A 22761-nucleotide genomic window follows, 5' to 3' on the forward strand; every position below is an offset into this window, starting at 1 on the left:
GTAATAACGAACATCCATTCACACACCGAGCTGAAAGTTCGACACTTTGTTAATTTTAGTCTGTACACACATAGAAAATGACAACCCCTGCCAAAGATGAAATGTCTAAAAGGGAATTTGTTGGGACGAACAAATGACAAAGGTGCCCATATCATTCTGCATGTTGTTTTATTACAAAACAAAGTAGGTTAGGCTAGTTCATATTTGTGTTCCTACACAGCGATTTTAAAGTGGCCAGCTGACAACTGCGAACAGTTCAAATGAAATATAACACAAAAACACGAGACACTTTCAATGCACAAACACAAAAAAGCATTTTTACTTTTAAAACATTGGAAAAATGAGTCTTTATTTCAGCTTAGAAATAAGATTCAACACTTTCAGTTGATACATCAAAAACAAATGTCTTCTTCCATCACCCTATCATAAGTTTGTGTGTGTGTGTGTGTGTGTGTGTATATATATATATATATATACATACACACACGCAAACATCTATATATGTGTGTGTCATGATTAATTTTACAGTGAATGTACATTAAATTTTGTAAAATTATCATTGGTTTTGATTATTCATGTTGCTCTTACACAAATACTTATATGAATATGCATAGGTTGACTCAAACCACTTTCTACTTGATTCCCTTTACAAGCTGTGTTAGGGTTAAAAATATCAACCATCTGACAGACGGTATGCCACTGTACACTATATAGTTGTTTATTCACAGTTAAAAAATGACAATGACATTGATTTGAGTGGTATATAAATTTCAGTGGAATTCATCTAAGGATCCTGCTCAAGTGTATAATTTGAAACAGGTAAATATACAATAATTGTTATTCTTTGAATATGCATTTCCAACTTTGGCCACCAGGTGTGGTGAAACGATTTAGCAAATGTTTTCATTTTGAACAAAACAGAATTAGACCATATGCCATTAAAGAATGAACAAAACCCATAGCTTTATGATGCCATGCAGTTCAGCTAAACTACTGCACTACAGCATAATCACACTGGACCATGCATTAAAGCTTAGTCCATATAGGTCACTGCTGTCCTGACAGAATATTCCTTTCTTCTGTACCTGAAGGTTGCTGTATTTCATCCAGCCACTAGATGGCTCATTACACAGTGACTAAGAAATATCCATATCAAAAAGTAAAATAAATTCAAGCTTAACAGATCCCTGGTTTATAAGTTAAAAAAAAAAAACAACATTATAAAAATGTAGGATAAATGCTATTTGTTAAAAAAATCAAGCTGATAAAATCAGATACACATAAAAGTTAAAATACTCTACTGAAAATTACATTCACACACTTAGTTAATGCCTGTGAATAATGCAATTCCAAACATGAACTCAAGCCCCAGTCAATTCCAGACACATTTTCAAAACCAAAACTCAACAGAAGACAACTGAAATACACAGAATTGAAAAAATAGGCTATTCAGAGCATAAAAAGTTCTGCATGCAAAATTAGATGTCGATGAAGCACCAGAATAGTTTGATGTTACGAATTTTACCTCCACAGTTGAAACCTTTCTACCATTATTCATGTTAGCAAGCATCAGCTTTGCTTCAGTGAGAAGTGAGTAAGGGATCGTACTTTTACCATGGCTTTTGTTTTTCTGCTGTCTGGCTGTTTCTTTGTGAAATAGATTGTTTTAGCCTAACAGCTACAATCTACATTTTCTTTGCTTCTTTGCCAATATAAATGCTATTGGTCACTGACTGCATCTCCTGACATTTGTCACTCTTGGTTACGTCATGGTTACTCTTCTGATAACCTATAACATTCCTTCTCTTATATTCATTGGTACACAGAGTGTTCCACTTTAATACAGAGTCTAGCCCCAAATGTGCTGTTCATACGGTTTGTCTCTGTATGCAAGTGGCTTTATTTGTACATGAAAACAGTCCTTTGCGTGTGTGGGACTAAATCCCAGTGGCACACAATCATAAACACGGACATCTGTTAACTGTTAATTATGGGAGATCATGATCATCATTTGCTTTTCTAGCTCATTTTACATAGTACACTTAACTGCTATTATTAAATTCTGCAGGTTCAAGGGTTATTCTACAGTAAGATGGTCGTAGATAATGTTACATTATTACCTACCAAGTGATTTCTGAAATGCTTCTGAAACATCCCTCTCAATGGTGGAGTATTCAGAGCTTCAGGAGTTTCGCTCTGCTTCGGCATAAATATTACACAACCTTAGACTTCTTGCATTCTTCAGGATATATTTTGTAGCACTACTTCGGATAAACGCAGCAGATTTCTAGTCCAGTTCATATTTCCCACTTGTGGCGTTCACCAGGACGTGTTTCCCAGCCAGCAGGTGCCGGCGTGATGCGCTTAAGCGGATGGCGGGTGGCTGTGTTCTCCAGCAAACGCAGATGCAGGCTTGAGCTCGTGTGTCTCCTGTTCTCCAGTAAGTCTTTGACTGGCTTTTGTTTTACTTCAAAGAACTGCAGCCTTTCGTCACAGACCAGAACCAGTGTTTCACAGCACGGAGCTTGTCCTGATATCCAGACGATTCAATATAATTTTTACGGCTGTAATTTTATGATTGTCCTGTTTTAGGACAAACTGTTACTTCCCGCATTTACTGCGGAAAGACGTAAAGGGGTAGGAAGATCTACGAAGAAAAACTACTTACTGCTGTCTGCAGCTTTCCTGAACTTATTTTTCTCACAAATGCGACTCCAGGTGTCCGACAATGTAAAACACTGGCAGCATGAAACCTGCGCAGATGTGGGTTAAGGAATTCATCTATTGCTAAAATACATTTCCAATAATTCATGAAAACAGTCAACAGTCATTTTTAAAAGTCTCTTAAGAAGAATTTAAACAGTGTATTGTCAGTTTACAGTAAAATCCTCCGCAACCTACTCTACGTGGAATCAAATCACATTATGTGCAATATTAGGTCTTATAACTACTGTTACTATGAAACTTCTTTATAATCAAGAAGAGGGGTTAACCCTTCATCTGTGACGTATTTAAAGATTCAGATCTAATCTAGCCACAATGATACTGATATAGTATATGGCTTAGGGCAGGGCCAAATAAAAATGCACTTTAAATGCAAATATAATTAAATACAGTTAGCATAAATATGCAAATACAGCCTAGTGTATCTGTGTGGAACTGAATTTGGTGAATTATTTACTCCAGTCCAGGCAATACTAATAGTTACGTTCACATGTACGACTCACTCAAAAACCTACAAAAAAAAACGTTTTATATGACGAACGCTGGTGTTTCTGCATAAATGATATCCGGTCCTCCTCCCCCACTCCTTCCTCAAACTATCAGCTTACAGGTTTCCTATTCAGATTTCCAGCAGGTCAGTAAGTGCCGCTTAGAATCACTCGGCCTCTAAAGCTAAAACATCCATCGCCTTCTGCTTTCAGTCCCACCCCAGGTGCAGCAGCATCATGCAACGTCTCTCATTCCGCCTCCCAGGACAAGTTAACCTGCAGGGTTGTTCGCACTACGTGCTGCGCAGAAATACGCCTCCTCGGCAGCCTCCATGCACCCCTTTCTGAAATCCACGCCCAGTCCTGCTTGATGCTTTTCTCGGCCGTCCCTCACTGTCCCCTCCTGGAACCCTACGGAGAGTCCATCATGGCCTCCAGCATCTCCAGGAAGAGCTTGTGCATGGGCACGCCGCCGCGGCTCTTGATGCTGTAGAAGGTAGAGAGGGCGCGGGCGGCGGTCTGCCGGAGCAGGGGCAGGGTGAGCAGGAGCCTCCCGGCTCGGCGCGGGTCGTCCGGCCGCCGCTGGCTCTCCAGCTCGAGCAGGGCCTGGTGAAGAAGATCTCGCAGCTTCTGCACGGCCTCCATGTCCTCGATGTACACCGAGTCTGAGGGGGGGCAACAGGGTAGCTGAGAGAAGCAGTGCTGACAGGCCTACCGCGTGTGACCCAGTGAAATCAGTGTTTGAACTGAGGGGGACATGGGGGCGGGGGGACAGGGCTCAGGAACTATAAGAGCTCTATAAGAGCTCAGGAACCTCCCATAAAAAAAAAAAAAAGAGATGAATCAGTATTACACCCCCAGCTCGACAACTTTTACTGTAGGTAACGTCCTGTGTTATATCAGACATGTAGCTTTCCAGATGATTTTCGTTACAGATGTAGGTGTTGGAGACCCCTTGTACAGTTATCACACAAACAAGCTAATCTGAAACGGATAAAAACTCATAACGGATCACAGGAACTGCTACTGATGTGGAATTACACTTACAGGTAAGGCGACAAAGCATCCTAAGTGCCTCACACACAATCAAACAATGGCGACGCTGAGGTGCTACAGTATACGGTAACATCTTAATCAGTGCTTCCCAGGCCAGTCCTTGGGGACCCCCAGACAATCCATGTTTTTGCAAGAGCTGGGAGGGAGCAAAAATGTGGACCATGTGGGGGGTCCCAGAGGACCGGGTTGAGAAACACAGATCTGAATGAATGTTCTTTGTGAGAAGCTCCTTCTGTATTTGATATTTATTCACTTTAAAGTGGCCACTATATTAGGTACACCTCACTAGTACGGATAGGACAGACTTTTGCCTCCTGAACTGCTTCGATGGACTAATGCATTCAGAGGAGCCTCTCTGCTCTTATCTGCCATTGTGCTGAGCCACTACTTATTGCTTTCCTGTTAGCTTTAAGCAGTCTGGCCGTTCACCTCTGACCTCCCTCATTCGCAAGTTGCTTTCGAACAGAGAACTGCTCCTGACATGGTGCATGTTTTTTAATCATCACGTCATTCTCTCTTAACTCCAGACAATGCAGTGTGCGAAGATCTCAGGAAGGTTTCTGAGATGCTAGGAACAACGCATCAGGCACTACCAATCACACTACTTTGGAAATCACTTTCATGGTCCATATTACCAACACCAAGTTCAGGCGAATGGTAACTGAACCTCTTGGTCCACATTTTGGTGTTTGGAGGACCAGGCTGTTCGGATTAGCAAATGATAACCTAAAATAGGCTGCAGAGTGTATATCAGTGTTGCTGAACTATATTCTGACATTTCAGTTTGTCACAATTTCTCTCAAAATTGCTCAACTATGTTACCTCTTCATTTACATATGTAACTTCCTGTATCAGGATCTGAATAAAAGATGCTTGTGATGATAATTATGATTCGTTTTCGGTGATTACCTGAGTTGGTGAGGGCAATGGCCTTCAGCATGACAAATTCCTCCCTATCCAGTTCCATGGCCCTGTACCGCCGGGCCAGCTGGCTGATGGCGGTATTGAGATCGCTCAACCCAGCCAGTCGGGACAACTCCTCGTCCAGGACGAAGTCCTCTGCAAACACCACCTCGTCCTCGTACCCGAGGGAGCGGTAAGCCACCCCCAGCACCAGCACCTCCAGCCACACTGACTGGAGCACTGACATCTGGTCTGCCAGTGACAGAGACAGGAAGCCTGAGGAGAAGAGTAGGGCTCAGGGCTGACGGACAAACGCGATGACCAATGTCGACGCAGAACACAGCACCGTCTCAACTGCCTCGCATCCCTCTATTGGCCCCTCGCTCACCTGGGATGTGTTTGGCCCAGCCGATGATGACGACCAGTTCGCGGTCAGCCAGGTCGCACAGGGAGGTGAGGGTACGCAGGGTCGTGTCCGGCTGCAGGGGGTCCGGCATGGCGAACAGCTTCTCCGGCTCGGCCACCAGCAGGTGGGATACGATAACATTTGAGGGGCCTGGGTGCCACACAAACAGAGACTGTGATGTCTTTCTCAGTGGCCTCTGGGCCAGGAGGGTTGTGGCTCGGTGCTGTAGGGCAGGGGCTCCAAAAGTGGGGGTAGTGAGATGATTTCCAAATATGTCATAAAAATATAAAAATGTGTAATCGGTACCGCAACGAGTGAATTGTGATACATCGTGGTGCATCCTGGTTGGCGCAATCTACTGGGCCCCCCATGACACTAAAATGGGGGTCGGGAGTCTCTGGTACTATTATTTTGGGGATCAGATGAAAAGATTGGGAACCTATAGCTCTCCCACAGCAAGAACTGTTTTCAGGAACCAGGAACTTGGCCTGATTGTAGGTCCTAGGAGGTAGTTCCTGAACCTTTCTTGCTCAACCACAGCTGGGTGGGGCTTATAGTGATAAACTTTACTGGTGCACTGGCACTAACTTGGAAGTTACGTGAAAGTGTGGGGAAAAATGATTAGTGGAGCGAACATTGAGCAGATGGAATTATTTTTATATCTCAATTACATCAAAGACATCAATCCATATTACTGCATGAGAATATTCAATGTATTTATAATATATGTACTTCTGTCAGATATCACCCATACCAGTGGTGAAACTTGCCACCTCTTCTTAGTGAATAATGTTACATTGTTTTTTTATTCTGAGGAAAACGAAGGAATGATCTCCTGGTGAGATTTAATAATGAATCATAAGCATGTCGCAGGCCATATAAACAAAAAATAAATATAATGCTGTCTCCTGCTTTGAACCAATATGTGACTGGATTTGTCCCATATTCTCGGGCCATACGATCGATCCACCCAATAACTAACAAAACCACTTGTTCATCCTCCTTTCTTGGGGCGGGAGTGCAGTTTCGTATAAAATTTTATGTGAAATTTAACCAAAGCACCTCATGCTGTGGGGCACTGTGTTATGTGTTCTTTATCAGCCCTCCAGCAAAAATGTGACACCTCAGCATGGCTCGTAACCTCAAATAGAGGCACATGATGGAAGTATTTTGTGCAGAACAACATGAACATTTTCATCAACAAACAAAAAAAAGAACAGGCGAGTCAGAAACCACTTCAGGGTGGATCACAGTGCTATGTCACTTAAAAATGTATATCCTTAAAATATATACATCCCTGGAAATGGGTTACCTTCATGCCACTGGCTACATACATGTAGTATAATGTGGTCTTGTGACCAAACCCGGTTGTACTATAAACAGAGTAGCAGTGGAACTGCAGAGATCGATCTCACGGCACGTCTGATATATGTGATATAACTGCAATCTCTGCAAGGCTCTTGGAATAACAGGTGAATTACCCGTCATTAAAATAAAGACCCATCTGCCTGCTCACACCGAAGATTAGCCCGATTCTCACCTTTGTTACCCTCTTTCCGTAAGTGCAGTGAGGGTGGGCTTTGGTAGGTGGCGCTCTCTACCTCTGGCCGTCTTTTATACTTTTGTCTTCCTCCTCTGACTCGGTCTAGACGAACTCCTGAGGAAGAGGCGAGGAAGCGCGTTTGTTTTCTATTCACTGTGTAATCTGTAAGGGGCGAACCACTGTGAGGTGTGCAGTGGCACAAAAATAATCAATGAGTACTTGGTGGAACAGGCAACCAAGTTAATTGTAGTATAACCGCACCCTTCAAAGTGCTGGTAAGCAAGCAAATAATGAATTTCCCCACAAGTCAAAATGGCAAGTTTTTCAGCATATTGTGGAGAGTATTACTGTATACTGTATATACAGTACTGAAGTTTAACAGACAGGGGCAGGTGAAAGCAGCGCAGTGACAGATTGGTGACAGCGGATACGAGGCCCACATGATGACCGATTGCTGACGGAGGATCAGGATTATTGGCTCATGTGTCCATGAACACCTAGCGCGTGCTGGGCTGGACTGGCCATCTGGCATCCTGGGCGTTTTCCCAGTGGGTCGATGGGTTTGTGGGCCGGCAAAATGCATGGTCAGGGACCCACCTAGGTCACTGTAAATGCAGTGAGCCTGTATGGGCAAAAGGACGATTTTTCACCCCGCCCTAAGCGTAGCGTGACGGGACGCTCTCTGGTGACGCGGCCGGCGGCATGCCCTGTGTGCTCACCCTCCTTCAGCATGCCCACTTTGAGGCACTTGGTGAAGCGGCAGGCCTGACATGCCTTCCTGCGCCTCTTGGTGATTTCACACTCGTTGGATGCCGGGCAGCTGTACTCAATGTTACCTGGGGGCCAGAAACAGGGACAGATCGAGCGAAGATGTTCTCCGCATGGAGGTGCCTGCCGAGAGGCGCACAGCTGTATGTGGGCTCACCCTGGATAGTGCGCTTGAAGAAGGCCTTGCAGGCCTCACAGGAGGCCACTCCGTAGTGGTAGCCAGACGCCACGTCTCCACACACCAGGCACAGCCGCTTAGGGAGCGTGCTCAGTGTGTACTTGCACCGGCCACCCCCGCCCCCCGTGGAGCCCTCTTCCCCGAGACCTTCCTCCTTGAAATGGCAGCGCAAGGGTGGTGTGTAGAGCGGCGGCGAGTAGCGGCCAGCGCTCCCAGCTCCATGGCCTCCCCCGGTGCTCTGGGAGGAGTCAGAAGAAGCCCCGCCCGGGCTGGCCCGTCCACCTCCACCTCCACCTCCACCTCCACCTCCCTCGGGACTGCTGGGCTCAGCCTTAATGTACAGATCAGAGCGCCGGTCCCGGGAAGACATAGTGACTGCGATGGATCGGATTTAAGGCAAGGGAGCTGGGGGGAGACAAGCAGCAGAGAAGAGGGAGCACTGTGGGGGGCTGGCCAGTACGAGCACATGTGGAATCGTAACGGGAAAAAAAGGGAGAGACACAGAAAGAGAAAATGAGTCAGACTGGCACCATTGCACAATGACACAATCCTCTGTCAGCTTGACTGCTATGGTGTAACACACTGGGCAATCAAACTGCTCTGATGTACAGATACAGACTCTTAAGGAGCCTGGAAATAGATGTTTTTTTCTTTTAAACCTCAACCACATATGGTTTGCAAGTATGACATGAAAGGAAGACGAGCTGCGAAAAGCCTCCGATTTTTTAAATGTTTTTAAATACTCCAGACATTCATTACACATAAACACTCAGAATACTTGTCAGTCTGCATTTTCCATAAAAAAAAAGAATCGGTGCAAAAACATAATTATAGCCCTCGATAAAAAACACAGACCTGAATTAATATTTCATCCACACAGAAAAGATATTACTGCTATCTGTACAGACAGGCACTCAGAAACCAGCGTTTACAGAATGCTGTATTGCAGACACAATAAGCTGAATTAATGTACACATTTATATATATATTTTGTTCCCATTTCCCTTCGCTATATACAAATGTGTTCATGGTAGAATGTAATGTGCTCATTTGCAGACTGTTTAAAAATTGCCACACTTTTTAGATTTTGCATTTAAAATAAAATGTACGACAAATACATGACTTGTTATATACTTTATAGGTGAGGGGTCAGAATGTAGGCCTGCTGTAAGTGATTAGGCCTGTAAGACTGTGACTGCGTAAGGCTGTTGGGTAAAAGCCCAGGAGATCCCTGCTGAGGCGAAATTCAGAACTGGAAGATACGGTGAGCCAAATATTGTGGCCTTTGGAAAAGATACTTTCCAAATTTGGAAATTGATCAGTATAAGTGGATTGTCATTATAACTGATTTTTTCCTTTTTCCTTGTATTGGGCAGATTACCATATAATTCACATTTGTATATTTAGTACACTCATACAAGGTAATAAAACGGACAGGGTCGCTATTTACTGAATTTTATTGACTATTATTTAAAAATACAGTACAGCTGTTTAAAACGCTTTTCAAATTACAGAACTGTACAAATTAAATTACTGAACGACGTGTAGAAGTACGTGTTTTTAGCGGTTTATCATAAACTCCGATGAGTCTATATCTGTTGCTGAGAGAAAATTAACTCTTTTTCCTGCCGTGTTTTTTGTGCACGCAGCGTTAGCCTCAGCTAGCAGTAGAAGTAAACGGGTTGCTGCAAGGCAAAGTAGGCTTATCAAAGAAAAGTAAAGTAAAAAAAAAAAACAAATAAATAAAAAGAATTTGCGTAATTTTTATTTTTTCCATATGTTCTTGTGTGTGAACAGACCCAAAATGAATATTGAAGCAGACTACTTGATTACTATAAGCAAATTATTTAAAAAGTATTCGTACAGGAATGATTCTGTCCCAAGCTTTTTGATCCATATAAGCAGCTGATCACTATAAGCGGTTACCACTGTATCATGTAAGAGTTACATGTTATACACTCTGGAACTAACAGATCTGCTCATTGTATACAAATACCTACTCAATATTTGTCTCTGACATCGATTCTGAGTTTGATGCCGTGTTTCTTAAAGTTACAGCCTGCAGCACGAAACTCAGAAATACTGGTTTCTCCATGGGAGTGCCGGTGGCTGAGTGGGAAACAGTCTCCTTGCACCTCCATCACTGACGGTTTGAATCCTCGCCCTGATCTGGGTGCAGTTTGCATGTTCTCGCTGTGTTGTGTGGGTTTTTGAAAACAAAAACATTCCCCATGTTTTTTTGCATATATGTGTCCCAGAATGGACTGGCATCTTCTCCATGGTTTCCCCCTGTCTATGTCGTCTTGGACAGGCTCCAGGGTCCCCTGTGACCCCCTATAGGACAAGTGGTTGAAAGATGGATAGATGGTCTCCATGTGCTGTCCTTATGTGCAGTCAGTGACCAGTTTACTAGCTACACTTTCTTGCTAACACAGGCAACCTGCTCCTGCAAACAGTGGATTATTTGGCTGCATAGAAATACATACAGTGCACAGATGGGGCGGAGAGGTTCACTTACTCTTCGACTAAGCATTAGAAGGGCTGAGATGCCTAGTCTAAGTGATTCTGGATGTGTTGTGATTGCTGATGCTGTACGCAGCAGCTCCGGTGTCTCAGAAGCAGCCCCCGTCCTGGGATTTTCATGCACTACAGTGTCTAGCTTTTACAGGCTAGACATATCCAGTCAATGGCATTTATGTTACCGGAAGCAGGAGGTTAATGAGAGCGGTCAGAGGCGAATGTCCAGACTCGTTAACACTAACAGGGCACTAAAACGCTGCCGTGCGTTCGGAGAGAGGCCAGTCTATCCCCATAATGGGTCCGGAGGCAAAAATGGATCCTACCCAGTGTTAACGAAATGTACCTAGTAAAGCAACCTCTAAGTGTGCATGCGACTAATTAATGCTAAACCAGACTCATTCACTTGAGAGGCTACATGGCCTCATAAATAATTATAAAATGGATGGGTTGCATATTTACAGCGGAGCTAAGAGGTTAGTTTATTCTGTATTAATTATACAATGTTGAAAGCGTGATGCAGCTGATTTTTCTCTTCATGTTTTTCATGCGAGGTGCACACACACACACACACACACACACACTGAATGATAAATTTACTGGTATTTTTTTCCATTAGGCTCTGTAATGCTGCCCAGAAAATCACAGCTGGTTGATTGGGCGGATCAGTGCTGACTACCAAATGCAATAACATATTTAAATTATGTTTTATTTACATGGTGAAAGGCAGAGGATGCAGACAAACCCTGCAGCAAACACTTTCTGTGCACTCGGACTATGAGGGGTGATCGTGCCTTTTTATTCTGCTGTTTGTGCTCCTTGTCAAACCAACAGCATCTTTTTTTTAAAAAAAAAAAACCTTAAGATTAATCATTTTAGGCAAACTTACAGATTGTAGAGATTGTAGTATATTTAGCTTATATGAAGTGCTTTGAGATTTTAGCAGTACTAATAATAATAATAATTATTATTATTATTATTATTTAGCAAGCAAATGTAGCATCAGAACTGAAATGCTTGCAGCCACATAATAAAATTAGTCAAACATAAATGATCATGGTGAGGAAAAGCCATGGAAAAAAAGCTGAATATATGGTTTAGTTTCTATTTACAAATCAGCTGCGCCATTAAAAGACGACACAAGCAGAAAATGGCCGATGATGTCCTGCTCTGCGATGGGCTGGCCCCCCATCCTGGGTTGTTCCCTGCCTCGTGCCCATTGCTTCCGGGATAGGCTCCGGACCCCCCGCAACCCAATAGGATAAGCGGTTTGGAAAATGGATGGATGGATGGATGTCCTGCTCTTTTTTGCCCGTTCAAACCTGCCCAGTCCACTCCAGATGCAATTAATCCTTCGCTTTCTAACGACGGGGAAGGTCTAATCTGCTGAAGGCCTAATCTGCCTACACTAACAGGCTGAGCTGAATGCTAGTTGTCATTCCAATCCCATACAGCAGACCCTCCAATCTCATGTATGTGTAGAAACTAAAACAAAATCTGCTGATTTCTAAATTCTCTAAAGTCTACAATGACACTGAACTTCCTGGATGTCAAAATGAAACACATTCAAATAAAATTTTTAAAATTATTATACAGTAATAAAATAAATACATTTAATCACTCACATTATTTTTAAAAATAGAAAATAGTTTGAGGAACTCCGGTTAATCTAAATATTGATCTCACTACATCAAGCAAAATTAAATTCTGTAAATCCTGGTCCAGAAATGCTGAATATATTCAGTGTGAGTGAGAGAGAGGAAGGACTACAGAGCAAGCAGGAGCCGGACCGGGCCTGTGTGGGGGAGGGGACGCCAAGCTGTTTGCTGTTGCCTCTGCGGTAGAACAGTAATGAATCTTCCTGCCCTTGCACTGGATTAAGGGCGTTAATCCAGGAGTAAAAGAGCAGGCAACCAGTCTTCCAATTAAGCCAGCGTCAAGCACCTGTAAGGCAAGCGCTGGGGCTGGAAGTCCTTCCCCTCGGCGATGCCCTTCAGCAGATCTCAGTGAAGAGTAACGGCTGGAGCGGAGCAGCGGTTTCTCTGCTCTCCTTTCTGCTTACGCATCAGATGTCCCACTTCCATTCTAATGGTTTCACTATTTGTGTTTTATACAAACACGTGATGGCGTCACACACACACACACACACACACACACACACACACACACACACACACACACACACACACACACACACACACACACACAGATTTGTAATTATATCTTTGTGGGGACTCTCCATTCATTGTTCATTTCTATGGGGAAAACCCTAATCCCAACATGATGACTTTAGCCCCCACCCAGCCGTAACCCCCACCCAGCCGTAACCTCAACCATAAGTAACCAAACAAAATACGAGACTTTTGACTTTTTTACTTTTTTGATTGCATTCACAGATCTTTGTGGGGACCTGAAAAATGGCCCCCACATCTCAAAAAAACATGCTTTTATTACACTGTGGGTGGACATGTGGTCCCCACAATGTAATATAAACCTAATCCACACACACACACACGCACACACGCACACGCTGAGACAAACGTGCGTTCCTAGGATTAATGTGGAGGTGCAGAGACTTCCGGTGTTTTCACGACCTTGGCCGTCATTGATACGCCGTACGGCCGTATCGACCGCGGCGCCAGCACCTTCCAGAAATAAACAAAAACAAAGAATACAGGTCGAAGCGAGTCTTCGCTCGTCAGCGTCACCAGTTAACCTCAGAACTGATACGCAGGAACGCATCTGATTTACAGTAATCTACGCTCCTTTAGCTCCTTCCCCCATCCTCCGTTTGCCTCCATAGCTTTTAACTTTCCACATAGCCTTGGAAATGGGAAATGTTCTGTCTCAATACTGTAGGCCAGCTGCTCCCTGTTCGCACCTCGATCCGTTTGCATAACCACTGAACTTTGCCATGTTTTATACTAATTACAAAATGTTTCTTTAGCAAGAGAGCCACAAGTCAATGTCTCAATAAGTTCAACTATTTTGAAAAACCTTACATCTACGGGACACATTCTGTACCAAAACGTGGTCAGCCACATCGATACACTGAAGGCCTTGGATGTGAGACTCCACAATGCATTTCAAGCTTTTACAACAGCCAAAATTACATTCTCTTTGAAACGCTGCTGGGTTTAAGACAATCTAGAAGTTTGCTGTGGACATTTCATCAATGAGGAGCGTGTCTCCAGATAATGGCCTTATAAAATGTAAGTATTTTCCCCACTGTTGTGGCACTTGAGATACTGGAGGTGTTTGTTTCACACACATGAAACAAAAGCAGTGAAAATTTTTTTTTGAAATAGTATAGCTGGGAAGTCTAAGCCCAAGAGAGCTGTCTGAAAGGACGGAATTGTCTTTTATGTCCTCCGTAAGCCCTCACGAAGCTCAGGAGACCTCCCCCGTGGCTTCAAGAAAACCCGGCAGTGGGGCCAACCGGCCAATCACACGCGGCGACGTTTCCCTGCACATACCGCCAACTTTCCACCTAATAGCGATAATTTCTGCAAATGCTTTTAACTTTTTCTGTTTACGGACATCAGAATTAACCGAAAAACAACTTGCAAACCAGTTAAAGATGACCAATTAGCACCATGCAGTGTGATGTTGATATTCTGACAGAAAATGTTTGTGGCTTGTTTACATTTCTATATGACTGTCAATGTAATTAGAACAGGTAATTTGGTGCTTACCTTACCTAACCTTCAATTCATTTATTTAGCAAATGCATTCATTCTCATCTTTGACTTGTCTCTCCCTAGCTAGCTCTCCCTCCCAAATCAGTTCCTTATAGCAAGGCCTGTTTGTTTAATTGGGTTGTTATGTATTTATCTCTCAAGAAGCACATGCCGTATTTCCTGCCATCTTGTAATTCTGAGCATCTTCTCAACTAACACAAAAGGTGCCAAATAAATTGGTACATGGTGAATCACAGTGCTGGTCAGTCAGCAGGCCTTGACTAGATATCTGCCATACTGATTCAGAATTGTGTATCTAATATCCTAGTGCATATAACATGTGATACCTGACTTGTACTCATGCACAGGATCCGGACTCCCTTGAAAGTGGGTCTTCACAACATCCTGAAATCCATCCATCCATTTTCCAAACCGCTTATCCAACTGGGTCACGGGGGGTCTGGAGCCTATCCCGGAAGCAATGGGCACAAGGCAGGGAACAACCCATGATGGGGGGCCATCCCATCGCAGGGCACACTCACACACCATTCACTCACGCATGCATACCTATGGGCAATTTAGCAACTCCAATTAGCCTCAGCATGTTTTTGGACTGTGGGGGGAAACCGGAGTACCCGGAGGAAACCCCACGTTGACATGGGGAGAACATGCAAACTTTGCACACATGTGACCAGGCGGAGACTCGAACCCGGGTCCCAGAGGTGTGAGACAACAGTGCTAACCACTGCACCACCATACCATGATATTACTTAGGCAATTACTTATATGGCAAAATCTGTGATTCTTCGTATTACAGGAATGTATTATGTGTTAATGTTATTTTGCATTACTGGTCAACTTTAATATTACATAAAGTGCAAAAGAAACTGTTTGGGGGAAACTGTATGTGACAGCATATTGTGTTTAGATGATTCAGTGCTTACAGCCAACAGCGATCCACAGTCCCAGAACGCACTGATTTTTATATATGCAGATGAGAGGATTTCAATCAGCTGGAGAACTGACACGTGCATAAATTAAGTAACCAAAAGATTGCTGTTGCTTACGTTGTAGGAGGTGCATAACCTACAACAATCTCTGGCATGTGTGACCTGTGATTTCTCAGTCATACAAAAAGAGGTGATGGTGAGTGGGGTTTTGATACACTGTCAATCAGAGGTGGAAAGATTAAATCCAGAAAGATTAAATCCAGACCAAGGTTTTGTTTTAACCAAACAATTGAGTATAAGGAGTCACAGTCACAGAATACTTCTATAAACAGAACCTAAACTTTCTGCTTCTGCTGTCAATAACTGACAGGTCTCTCCTACCTCCCATTGGTCACTTTCTGACTGATCAACATATTGATCCCTGACTGACAAGTCACCCCATTGACAGCTACACGGCTTAATTTCTCCTACTAGCAGGTAATAGTTTTACTAATAGTTACAAGGTTTAATCTCATGGCATTAGAGATGTTTTCAGTTCAAGAGCTAAAAGATGAAACAGTGAATCTGAAGGTATATCATTTTCTGCTGAGTCAAACCACGCATCTTTACATGCACAAATACTGTACATATTATATAGACCAGTGGCAGGCAGTCTTATCCGCAAAGTGCCGGTGCGTATGCGGATTTCCACTGCATCTCCCTAATTAGATTAGTAATTAGAGGACTGATTGGCTGAAGAGTCCTCACACCTGGGTTTGAACAGCTGACCTAAAGGTTACCCCAAAAATCCGCATATACACCGGCCCTTTGCGGATATGACTGAGCACCCCTGACACAGACCATTCTGTACTCATATGTTAATTTACATTATCGATCTATGGCATTATCACAGGGCTAATATCCTTGGGCTTGGTCTGCTACGTCAATAATTGGAAATCCCAACGGTGAAAACACGAACAAGTTTACATTAAACTGCAAATGAGTTCCAGGAAATAACTTCTCTTGTCATTTCCATGCTCTTTGTGGAGTCAAAGATGAACATTATGCTGTAAGCCTGCCTGGTTGCTTTTCTGATTCCACCATTGTGTGCCTTATTTATCTAAAGTGATTTACAGGAAGATCCCGTTTCAAATGTCTTAACTGTCAGTGTCTGTAGTGCTGCACACCTGTATCAGCAAACACGAATACAATAAATGTCCTCATCTCTGAGATATCACCGGGAGATGTACAGAGAATTCCTATGCGGACCGCAGTCGACTGCAGCCAGACCTGGGTACTCCAGCGTTCGTATGACAGGAAATTGTGCACATCAAGGACAGCATAAGGAAAGTGATGCGTGTGTCTGATAAACCCTGTGATGGAAATCAGGGAAAAATCAAGGCAAAAAATTCTGCTATTAATTCAGTACCGCCCACAACATCTAGAAAAACGCTACACAACTTTCTCAATTGGAACATTCCTTTCTTTAACAGAGATAAAACTCATCACATTATAATGTAGTGTTAGTACGAGTGAAATGTCTAGTACAACACAGATTCCACTGAATTTCACCCTTTAGAACAGAAAACCCCATCTGCAAAAGAATAAAGATTTACTTGCAAGCCAATTAGCAGAAAATTGCAAGGAAAAGAGATGCTGGAAACTATATAGTGAAAATTGAAAAGAAGTACCTTTGTGGACGAGTCTCTCTCCTCCTGCTATTAAGTGCTTCCTCTCCTTTTCGAAAGGTGTCAGTTTATTCTATTAACCTCAGTGTGGTCCGGTCATCAGAGACCCTAGAAAGTATGTATCCTTTTAGTAAATACTGACATTCATTTGCAAATAACAACCAACATTAAAAAATGCACTTAAAATAGATGTAAATCATCTCAACCAAATACTTTAATGTTTCTGACCTTTGATCGAAGGACATTTTTAAACATCAACACTTACATCTAAACATGGTGACTTTCTGAAGAGACTCAGCAGTATCCCTTTGTTTTATGGGGACGATTAAACGCACCAGCACAAAGAAGCAGGGATGGCAGAAGGCCCACATAAGACACAAAAGAGTCCGACAACAGGGTCGAAGCTTCAGTCCACGAAGTATTTCGTTAGCATGACATTCTCTCTCACTGCCAACGCAAAAAACACATGCAGTACATCTTACAATGAGCACAGCGATACCTAATATTTGTCCTCTCAGTGTTGACTTCGGTTACTTCCCCTCTTTGCCACAATGTATAACAGAAACTGCTGACAAAAATGGAAAAATATACGTATATTTTCCTTTCATTCTTTGCCTTGCCTGCAAAGATGCATTTGGCTTGTTGAGTACACACATTCCTCCAAATCACATGCATAACGCGCTCTCTCTCTCTCTCTTTCTCTCTCTCTCTCTCTCTCTGCACGAGTGGCGCCTTTCAAAGGTCAAAGTTGCAGGACAACCTGAAGGACAGAAGCCGCAGCTACAGTTCCCCACTGTTCCCAGCTCATATGGTAGCTTTGCTATTTCCCCATGACCATTTAAACGTTTCACACAAAGAACATACGCGAGGGAACGAGGAACAAGCTACGGTACAGATATGGTTATAAATGACAAGGGAAAATTTAAAGGCATTAAAAAAAATATCTAAGCAGTAAACTAATCAGTCAAATTTAGGACATGCAAATAAAAAACTGCATTTCTTATCATATATAAAAGTGCAGTCAAAACACACAGAGTGTTGAGCCTGTGGTTCTTCAAATCATGCTGAACGTCACAACACTATTTTACCCTCTTATCTGTTTGTGTTTGCTGGCTAATGGTTATCTAATTGCTTTTTGGTCCATGGAGGTCATAAAAAGGTAGATGACATAATTTAAAATACACTTCAATACTGTGTGGTGGTAAATGCATTTATATTCTGCTGGCATCTGCATGCAAACAAAAAAAAACCCACAAAAAAACTTTCTACCACAACCTCATAAGGGATTTTTATGTGACACGCTTTATTTTAAATTGGAAGAACAAAAACTCCTGATGGCTTGAAAACTATTTGAAGTTCGAGCCAGGTTTACGATCCAGGGAACACACATCCTTTAATGTCCATGCCGCTTGGGTGCCCTTTGAATTCTTTCAAAGGTCAGTCGCAAAACGGGCGTCCGACTACCTAGTCAGGCCACTGACTATGCAACACAGGGTTAAAGCCACACAAGCCCACAGGACAACAACCTCACAGGTGATCTGTAAATCATTCTAAACGGTAACGGCAAAAAAGGATTACGACGACTTGGAGAAAGGTTTCCAAATTGTGGTTTTGAAACTCTCAGTCCATCCCTGACAATACAGAAGAGTAAAGCTCATTGTTGTGGTTCGACTTTGATATAATATATAAAATGCATATTTTACTTACCTGCTTACCTATTATATTATATACTATTACGCTATATTATAAAATTATTGTAACTGTAAGCTATTAAAAATCAAGTTAATGATTTAACTGAGAAACTGGTGTAAAAGCTCGTCACGAATTACAATAACACGCTGCACCACTACCTACGTGTCTAAGTGTGTGTATATATTCATATATACACACAGACATACATATATATATATATATACACATATACATGTGTGCGAGCGTGTGAGCGCGCACGCGTAGATAAATTTCGACTGTTTCCGCCAGGACAAAGACACGTGCCATTAGAAATACCTAGAATACTAGGACGCCGATAGCTTCAGTTGTTCGAGCAGGGTAGTGGTGTGAGTCTATTTTGGGTCCTTCTGTTTGAGGTAAATTTAGACAAACGGGACACGACTCTCTGGTTGGCGGACTGGGAATGACTGACTTGCGGACTTCTTTTTAAGAACTAAGTAACCCTTGTCACGTAACGTTACAATAACCAGACGCATTTCACTGTCAGCCTCAGTAAGCCAACATGGAATCTGCATCGATTGAGTTTAACTGAAAAGTACTATGCTAAATAGCATTACACTGCTATTTTCCAGTTGCATTAGGGATGCATTAAAATGCCCACTTTAAGAAACGATTTACAGCTACTTAGGCATTCATATAAGCTACTTTCACAAACATTAACATTATATATAAAAAGGCTTATAATTTAGCTAAAGCACCCATGCATCAAGAACTGCGAACAACTGTCAAATTAAAAATCATGCGGAGACACTTGTTAATTACTGACAAATAGTAGGCTTTAACTTAATGGCATATATCGGAAAACAAGCACATACAGTCCGACATACCAATTATACCATCCCTTACAGTACTTACCGGTCTTCGCAGACACAATACTCGGACCAAACGATTCACTCAGACAACTTCTTAACGTGCCTAAAAACTCAAGTCCTTTCAAAATAAAAACACGAAGACGTGCAGTTTAAGGCACCCCCCCTGTTTCAGTAAATAAAACCTGCGAGAAAACGTCTGTATAGCGCAAGGGTGAAGGTTAGTGGCTGTCTAAGGAAATGTGGAGAATACCAGCTGACGAACATTTGGTGAGTTTGCAATATACTGTCCTTTAACTTGGCAATGCAAAAAACAAACAAAAAAAAGGTTCCATAATATTCCACCTTTCAATCCAAATTCTGCAATTCGGCGTGCATATTTACATACCTTGGCGGAGTCTCTTCTCGTCTTACGTTAATACTATTAGCAATAGTTGTGCGTACACCCCTTGCCGTTTCTCCTCCCTCTCCCCTTTGCGTCTACAGGTTCTCCGTTACGTCCACCCACGACTGAAACCCCTTATACCGCTGCTATCAAATCCAAAAAAAATGTGACAGAATCAAAAGACTGGTACTTCAGATTCGTATACCGTTTTAACAATTTCCTTTTAAGTGTATTAGACGGCTACAATGAAAATGGAACTCTGAGCTGTAGAAATTAAACACATAGCCTGCGTGGTAAACTGCTGTTGTGCTATAGAACAGAATACTGGCATGATATATAGATTTCTTTTATGTTAACATACAAACAAAACGAATACTATTTATACCCGAGACCGTCACATTGAAATATGTGAATGTAACTGACATTTTACCGAATATAGTTAATTATTCCGAATTTTTGTCTTGAGCGGCTTATTTAAAGAATTGCCAGATAAATAGATACAGCATATAATGTTCTTATAACCTCACATTTCTTTCTCTCTTCCCCTCTGTACCTCTTTGTAAGGACGACAATGTCGTGCAATTCCTTGGTTCCATAGATACGCACCGCTGTAAATCGCACATTGCTTTAGAAGGCATGGAAAATGCAGCGGCTCGCGGCTACTCTCTCGCTCAGTTAAGTCTCGTGACACTGACTAAACTCAGCAAGTGAAAGGGGGGTGCGCGCGGTCGCCGTGGACAGCGCGCGCACTGACGCTAGAAGAGGAACCGTCTTAAATCCCAAGTTAACTGTGACCCACGCGGTAAGAGAGCAGGATGGGAGATATTAATACTCTACCGGTATTGAAGGAATTGAGGAAGGGAGGTTTACCTGTCCGGTTTCGGAAAGAACATGAACAGATGCGTATGTGCTGCTGCATGCCTAGGGAGCGTAGCCTAAAGCGCCGCTTTAACGGACGTACAAAAGTAATATAAAACGTAAGTTTCCTAATAGCAATTACTTAGGGCACAAGGATCTGGTATGGTTCCATATTCATTATCGAAGACAGGGGAGTCGGCGGAAGAAGTATCATGCAGACCGCCGGCGTTCTCGATGTCATTGAGTCTATCTGCGACCTTGAGTCAAGGTCGTACCTGAAGCTGTGCTGCCTGACGAAACTGTATATGCACGAAGCTGAAGTGCTGCATTGCGTTAAGCCCGCGATATACTTCAAATAAATACATTTAACACAACCGGCAATTCTTAAATGCATCCTTTTGTCTTTTGTTATGACATTGTGCTATTATTATTCTTGTTATGTAATTATTCTTGAATTATCTATCAGGCTAATTTATTTAAGTGAGGTAGATATTTGTGTTACCGGCAAAATTAGAGAATGTTATTTGTTACAATGTATGTGCATCAGAGATGTTTTTGCTGTATTACATAGTGTGTGTCTGTGTGTGTGTGTGTGTGTGGGGGGGGGGGGGGGGTTGGAATGCAGTTTGAGGTCATGACCTAGGGACAGCTGTGGACGAAGACAAAAGTTCACATCCTCTAATATTCAGAAATAATGAACGGCACATAGAAATTCCAGTTGGGAAACTTTATGATATATCTAGGTTAAGTCCACGTTCTGTGTTTGCAGGTTGAACGCTGATTTACAAACTATAATCTCAATAAAAATGAATGAATGAATGAATGAATGAATGATTTAACAGATGCATAAGGATGGTTAAAAACCTTTCTGATAAAGTTATCACTGACACACTCAACAGATCTTTGATGATAATCTATATTTGTTTTTGGTTTATACTATGTCAGAGTTACTTTGTTTTTTTTTACCCTGAGATAAAAGTATGTAAGTCGCTCTGGCTAAGGGCGTCTGCCAAATCCTGTAAATGTAAAATAAAAGGATAACAAGTAAAGTGAAGTAATACTTAATGAAAATGCATATAATCAGTTTGTTTCCCATAACAAATGGGGGCAAGAATTATGGGATGTGTGTTTATCAGCTTTCTCGTTTTCATTAAGGGGAAGCATGTTCAGTGAAATATGATCTACACTGTGCGTGCAAACTATACATACTAATTTTGATGTATTCCTTTTAACATATATAAGAAAAAAACATTTCCATTTATAGAAGAAAGAAAACAGAGCAGGTAAAACTATGGAAGAGAGGAAAAACCTTGTTGCCAATCGTCACGTCGGATCGCCTCGAAGAAAAGACAAAAAGAACAAAAGACGGCTCTTGGCTTGCTTTCACACTCGCTCTTTTTATTCCGTTTAAAGAACCTTACAGTATGACGCGAGAAAGACGCCAAAAAGCTGTCAGCAAATGGACAGGCTTACTGTATCAACATTCTATTGTACTTACTTATTCTATTGTATTTACTGGTAAATTTTACAATATCTGATTATGATGCAGTGTATGACACCAGTGTTGATCATTTTGATAAACTACACTGAAAAATAACGCACCAAATTAATTTGAATGCAGTTATATCTTCTAATAATAGTAATATCACTTGCTCTTTGTGAATTGTTACATGCCTTGTTTATTATTACTGAAATTAGTCTTCTGTTTACTTAAATAATATACTTTTATCTAATCACTTGTCGCCAATTGTGTTGATTTTTCCTGGTACTATTGCTCCCTCTGTCGACCATTTGATTGTACGACTTCTGGAAACCAGATTGCGCAAATCTTACAACAATGACGTCAGTATGCAGGCAGGCACAATCTGTCCTCGAGCCTAAGGTCAGTCTGAATTGGGAGCATTAAAAATAACATAAACGTGCATTTACATTTACTGCCAAGTATCAAGTAGTCACTACTCGTGATTTTTTTTAATGAGCTGTTTCCTAATGAAATCACCAAGTTTCTTAAAAATATATATAAGCCTATAATATGTTTATTTGGAGCCTACACACATTCTAATGAATCAGAATAGCTTCAAACTGTGTTTATTATTAT

At 42.1% G+C, this 22761-nt stretch overlaps 1 protein-coding gene across 23 annotated transcripts; it reads right to left on the bottom strand.

Moving 5' to 3' along the window:
• Positions 1-151: 151 nt before the first annotated feature.
• Positions 152-20894, bottom strand: LOC125750528 (estrogen-related receptor gamma-like). Of its 23 annotated transcripts, XM_049028450.1 has the most exons (10): positions 19809-20484; positions 19467-19541; positions 17146-17327; positions 16884-16988; positions 8046-8515; positions 7840-7956; positions 7118-7234; positions 5560-5727; positions 5178-5447; positions 152-3877 (listed from the first exon to the last, which is right to left on the bottom strand). In XM_049028450.1, the coding sequence occupies exons 5-10, from the start codon at positions 8434-8436 to the stop codon at positions 3624-3626; spliced, it is 1317 nt and encodes a 438-aa protein (XP_048884407.1). In that variant the 5' UTR covers positions 8437-8515; positions 16884-16988; positions 17146-17327; positions 19467-19541; positions 19809-20484; the 3' UTR covers positions 152-3623. The 23 variants fall into 23 exon arrangements, with proteins under 23 accessions (XP_048884407.1, XP_048884400.1, XP_048884394.1 ...); XM_049028443.1 differs by having other exon boundaries at positions 17146-19951; positions 20412-20542; XM_049028437.1 differs by having other exon boundaries at positions 17146-19951; positions 20359-20498.
• Between the last annotated feature and the right edge of the window lie 1867 nt (positions 20895-22761).

Source organism: Brienomyrus brachyistius, chromosome 10 (genome assembly GCF_023856365.1).
Source record: "Brienomyrus brachyistius isolate T26 chromosome 10, BBRACH_0.4, whole genome shotgun sequence".
Taxonomy (NCBI): Eukaryota; Metazoa; Chordata; class Actinopteri; order Osteoglossiformes; family Mormyridae; genus Brienomyrus; species Brienomyrus brachyistius.

What these genes read in the sequence shown, in the direction of transcription:
- LOC125750528 (XM_049028461.1), bottom strand. Translation starts at nt 8,436, where the DNA reads ATGTCTTCCCGGGACCGGCGCTCTGATCTGTACATTAAGGCTGAGCCC. An exon ending in CTTCAAGCGCACTATCCAGG is followed by an intron (nt 7,957 to 8,045) that starts GTGAGCCCACAT and finishes TCTGGCCCCCAG; the next exon opens with GTAACATTGAGTACAGCTGC. An exon ending in CTGGGCCAAACACATCCCAG is followed by an intron (nt 5,448 to 5,559) that starts GTGAGCGAGGGG and finishes TCTTCTCCTCAG; the next exon opens with GCTTCCTGTCTCTGTCACTG.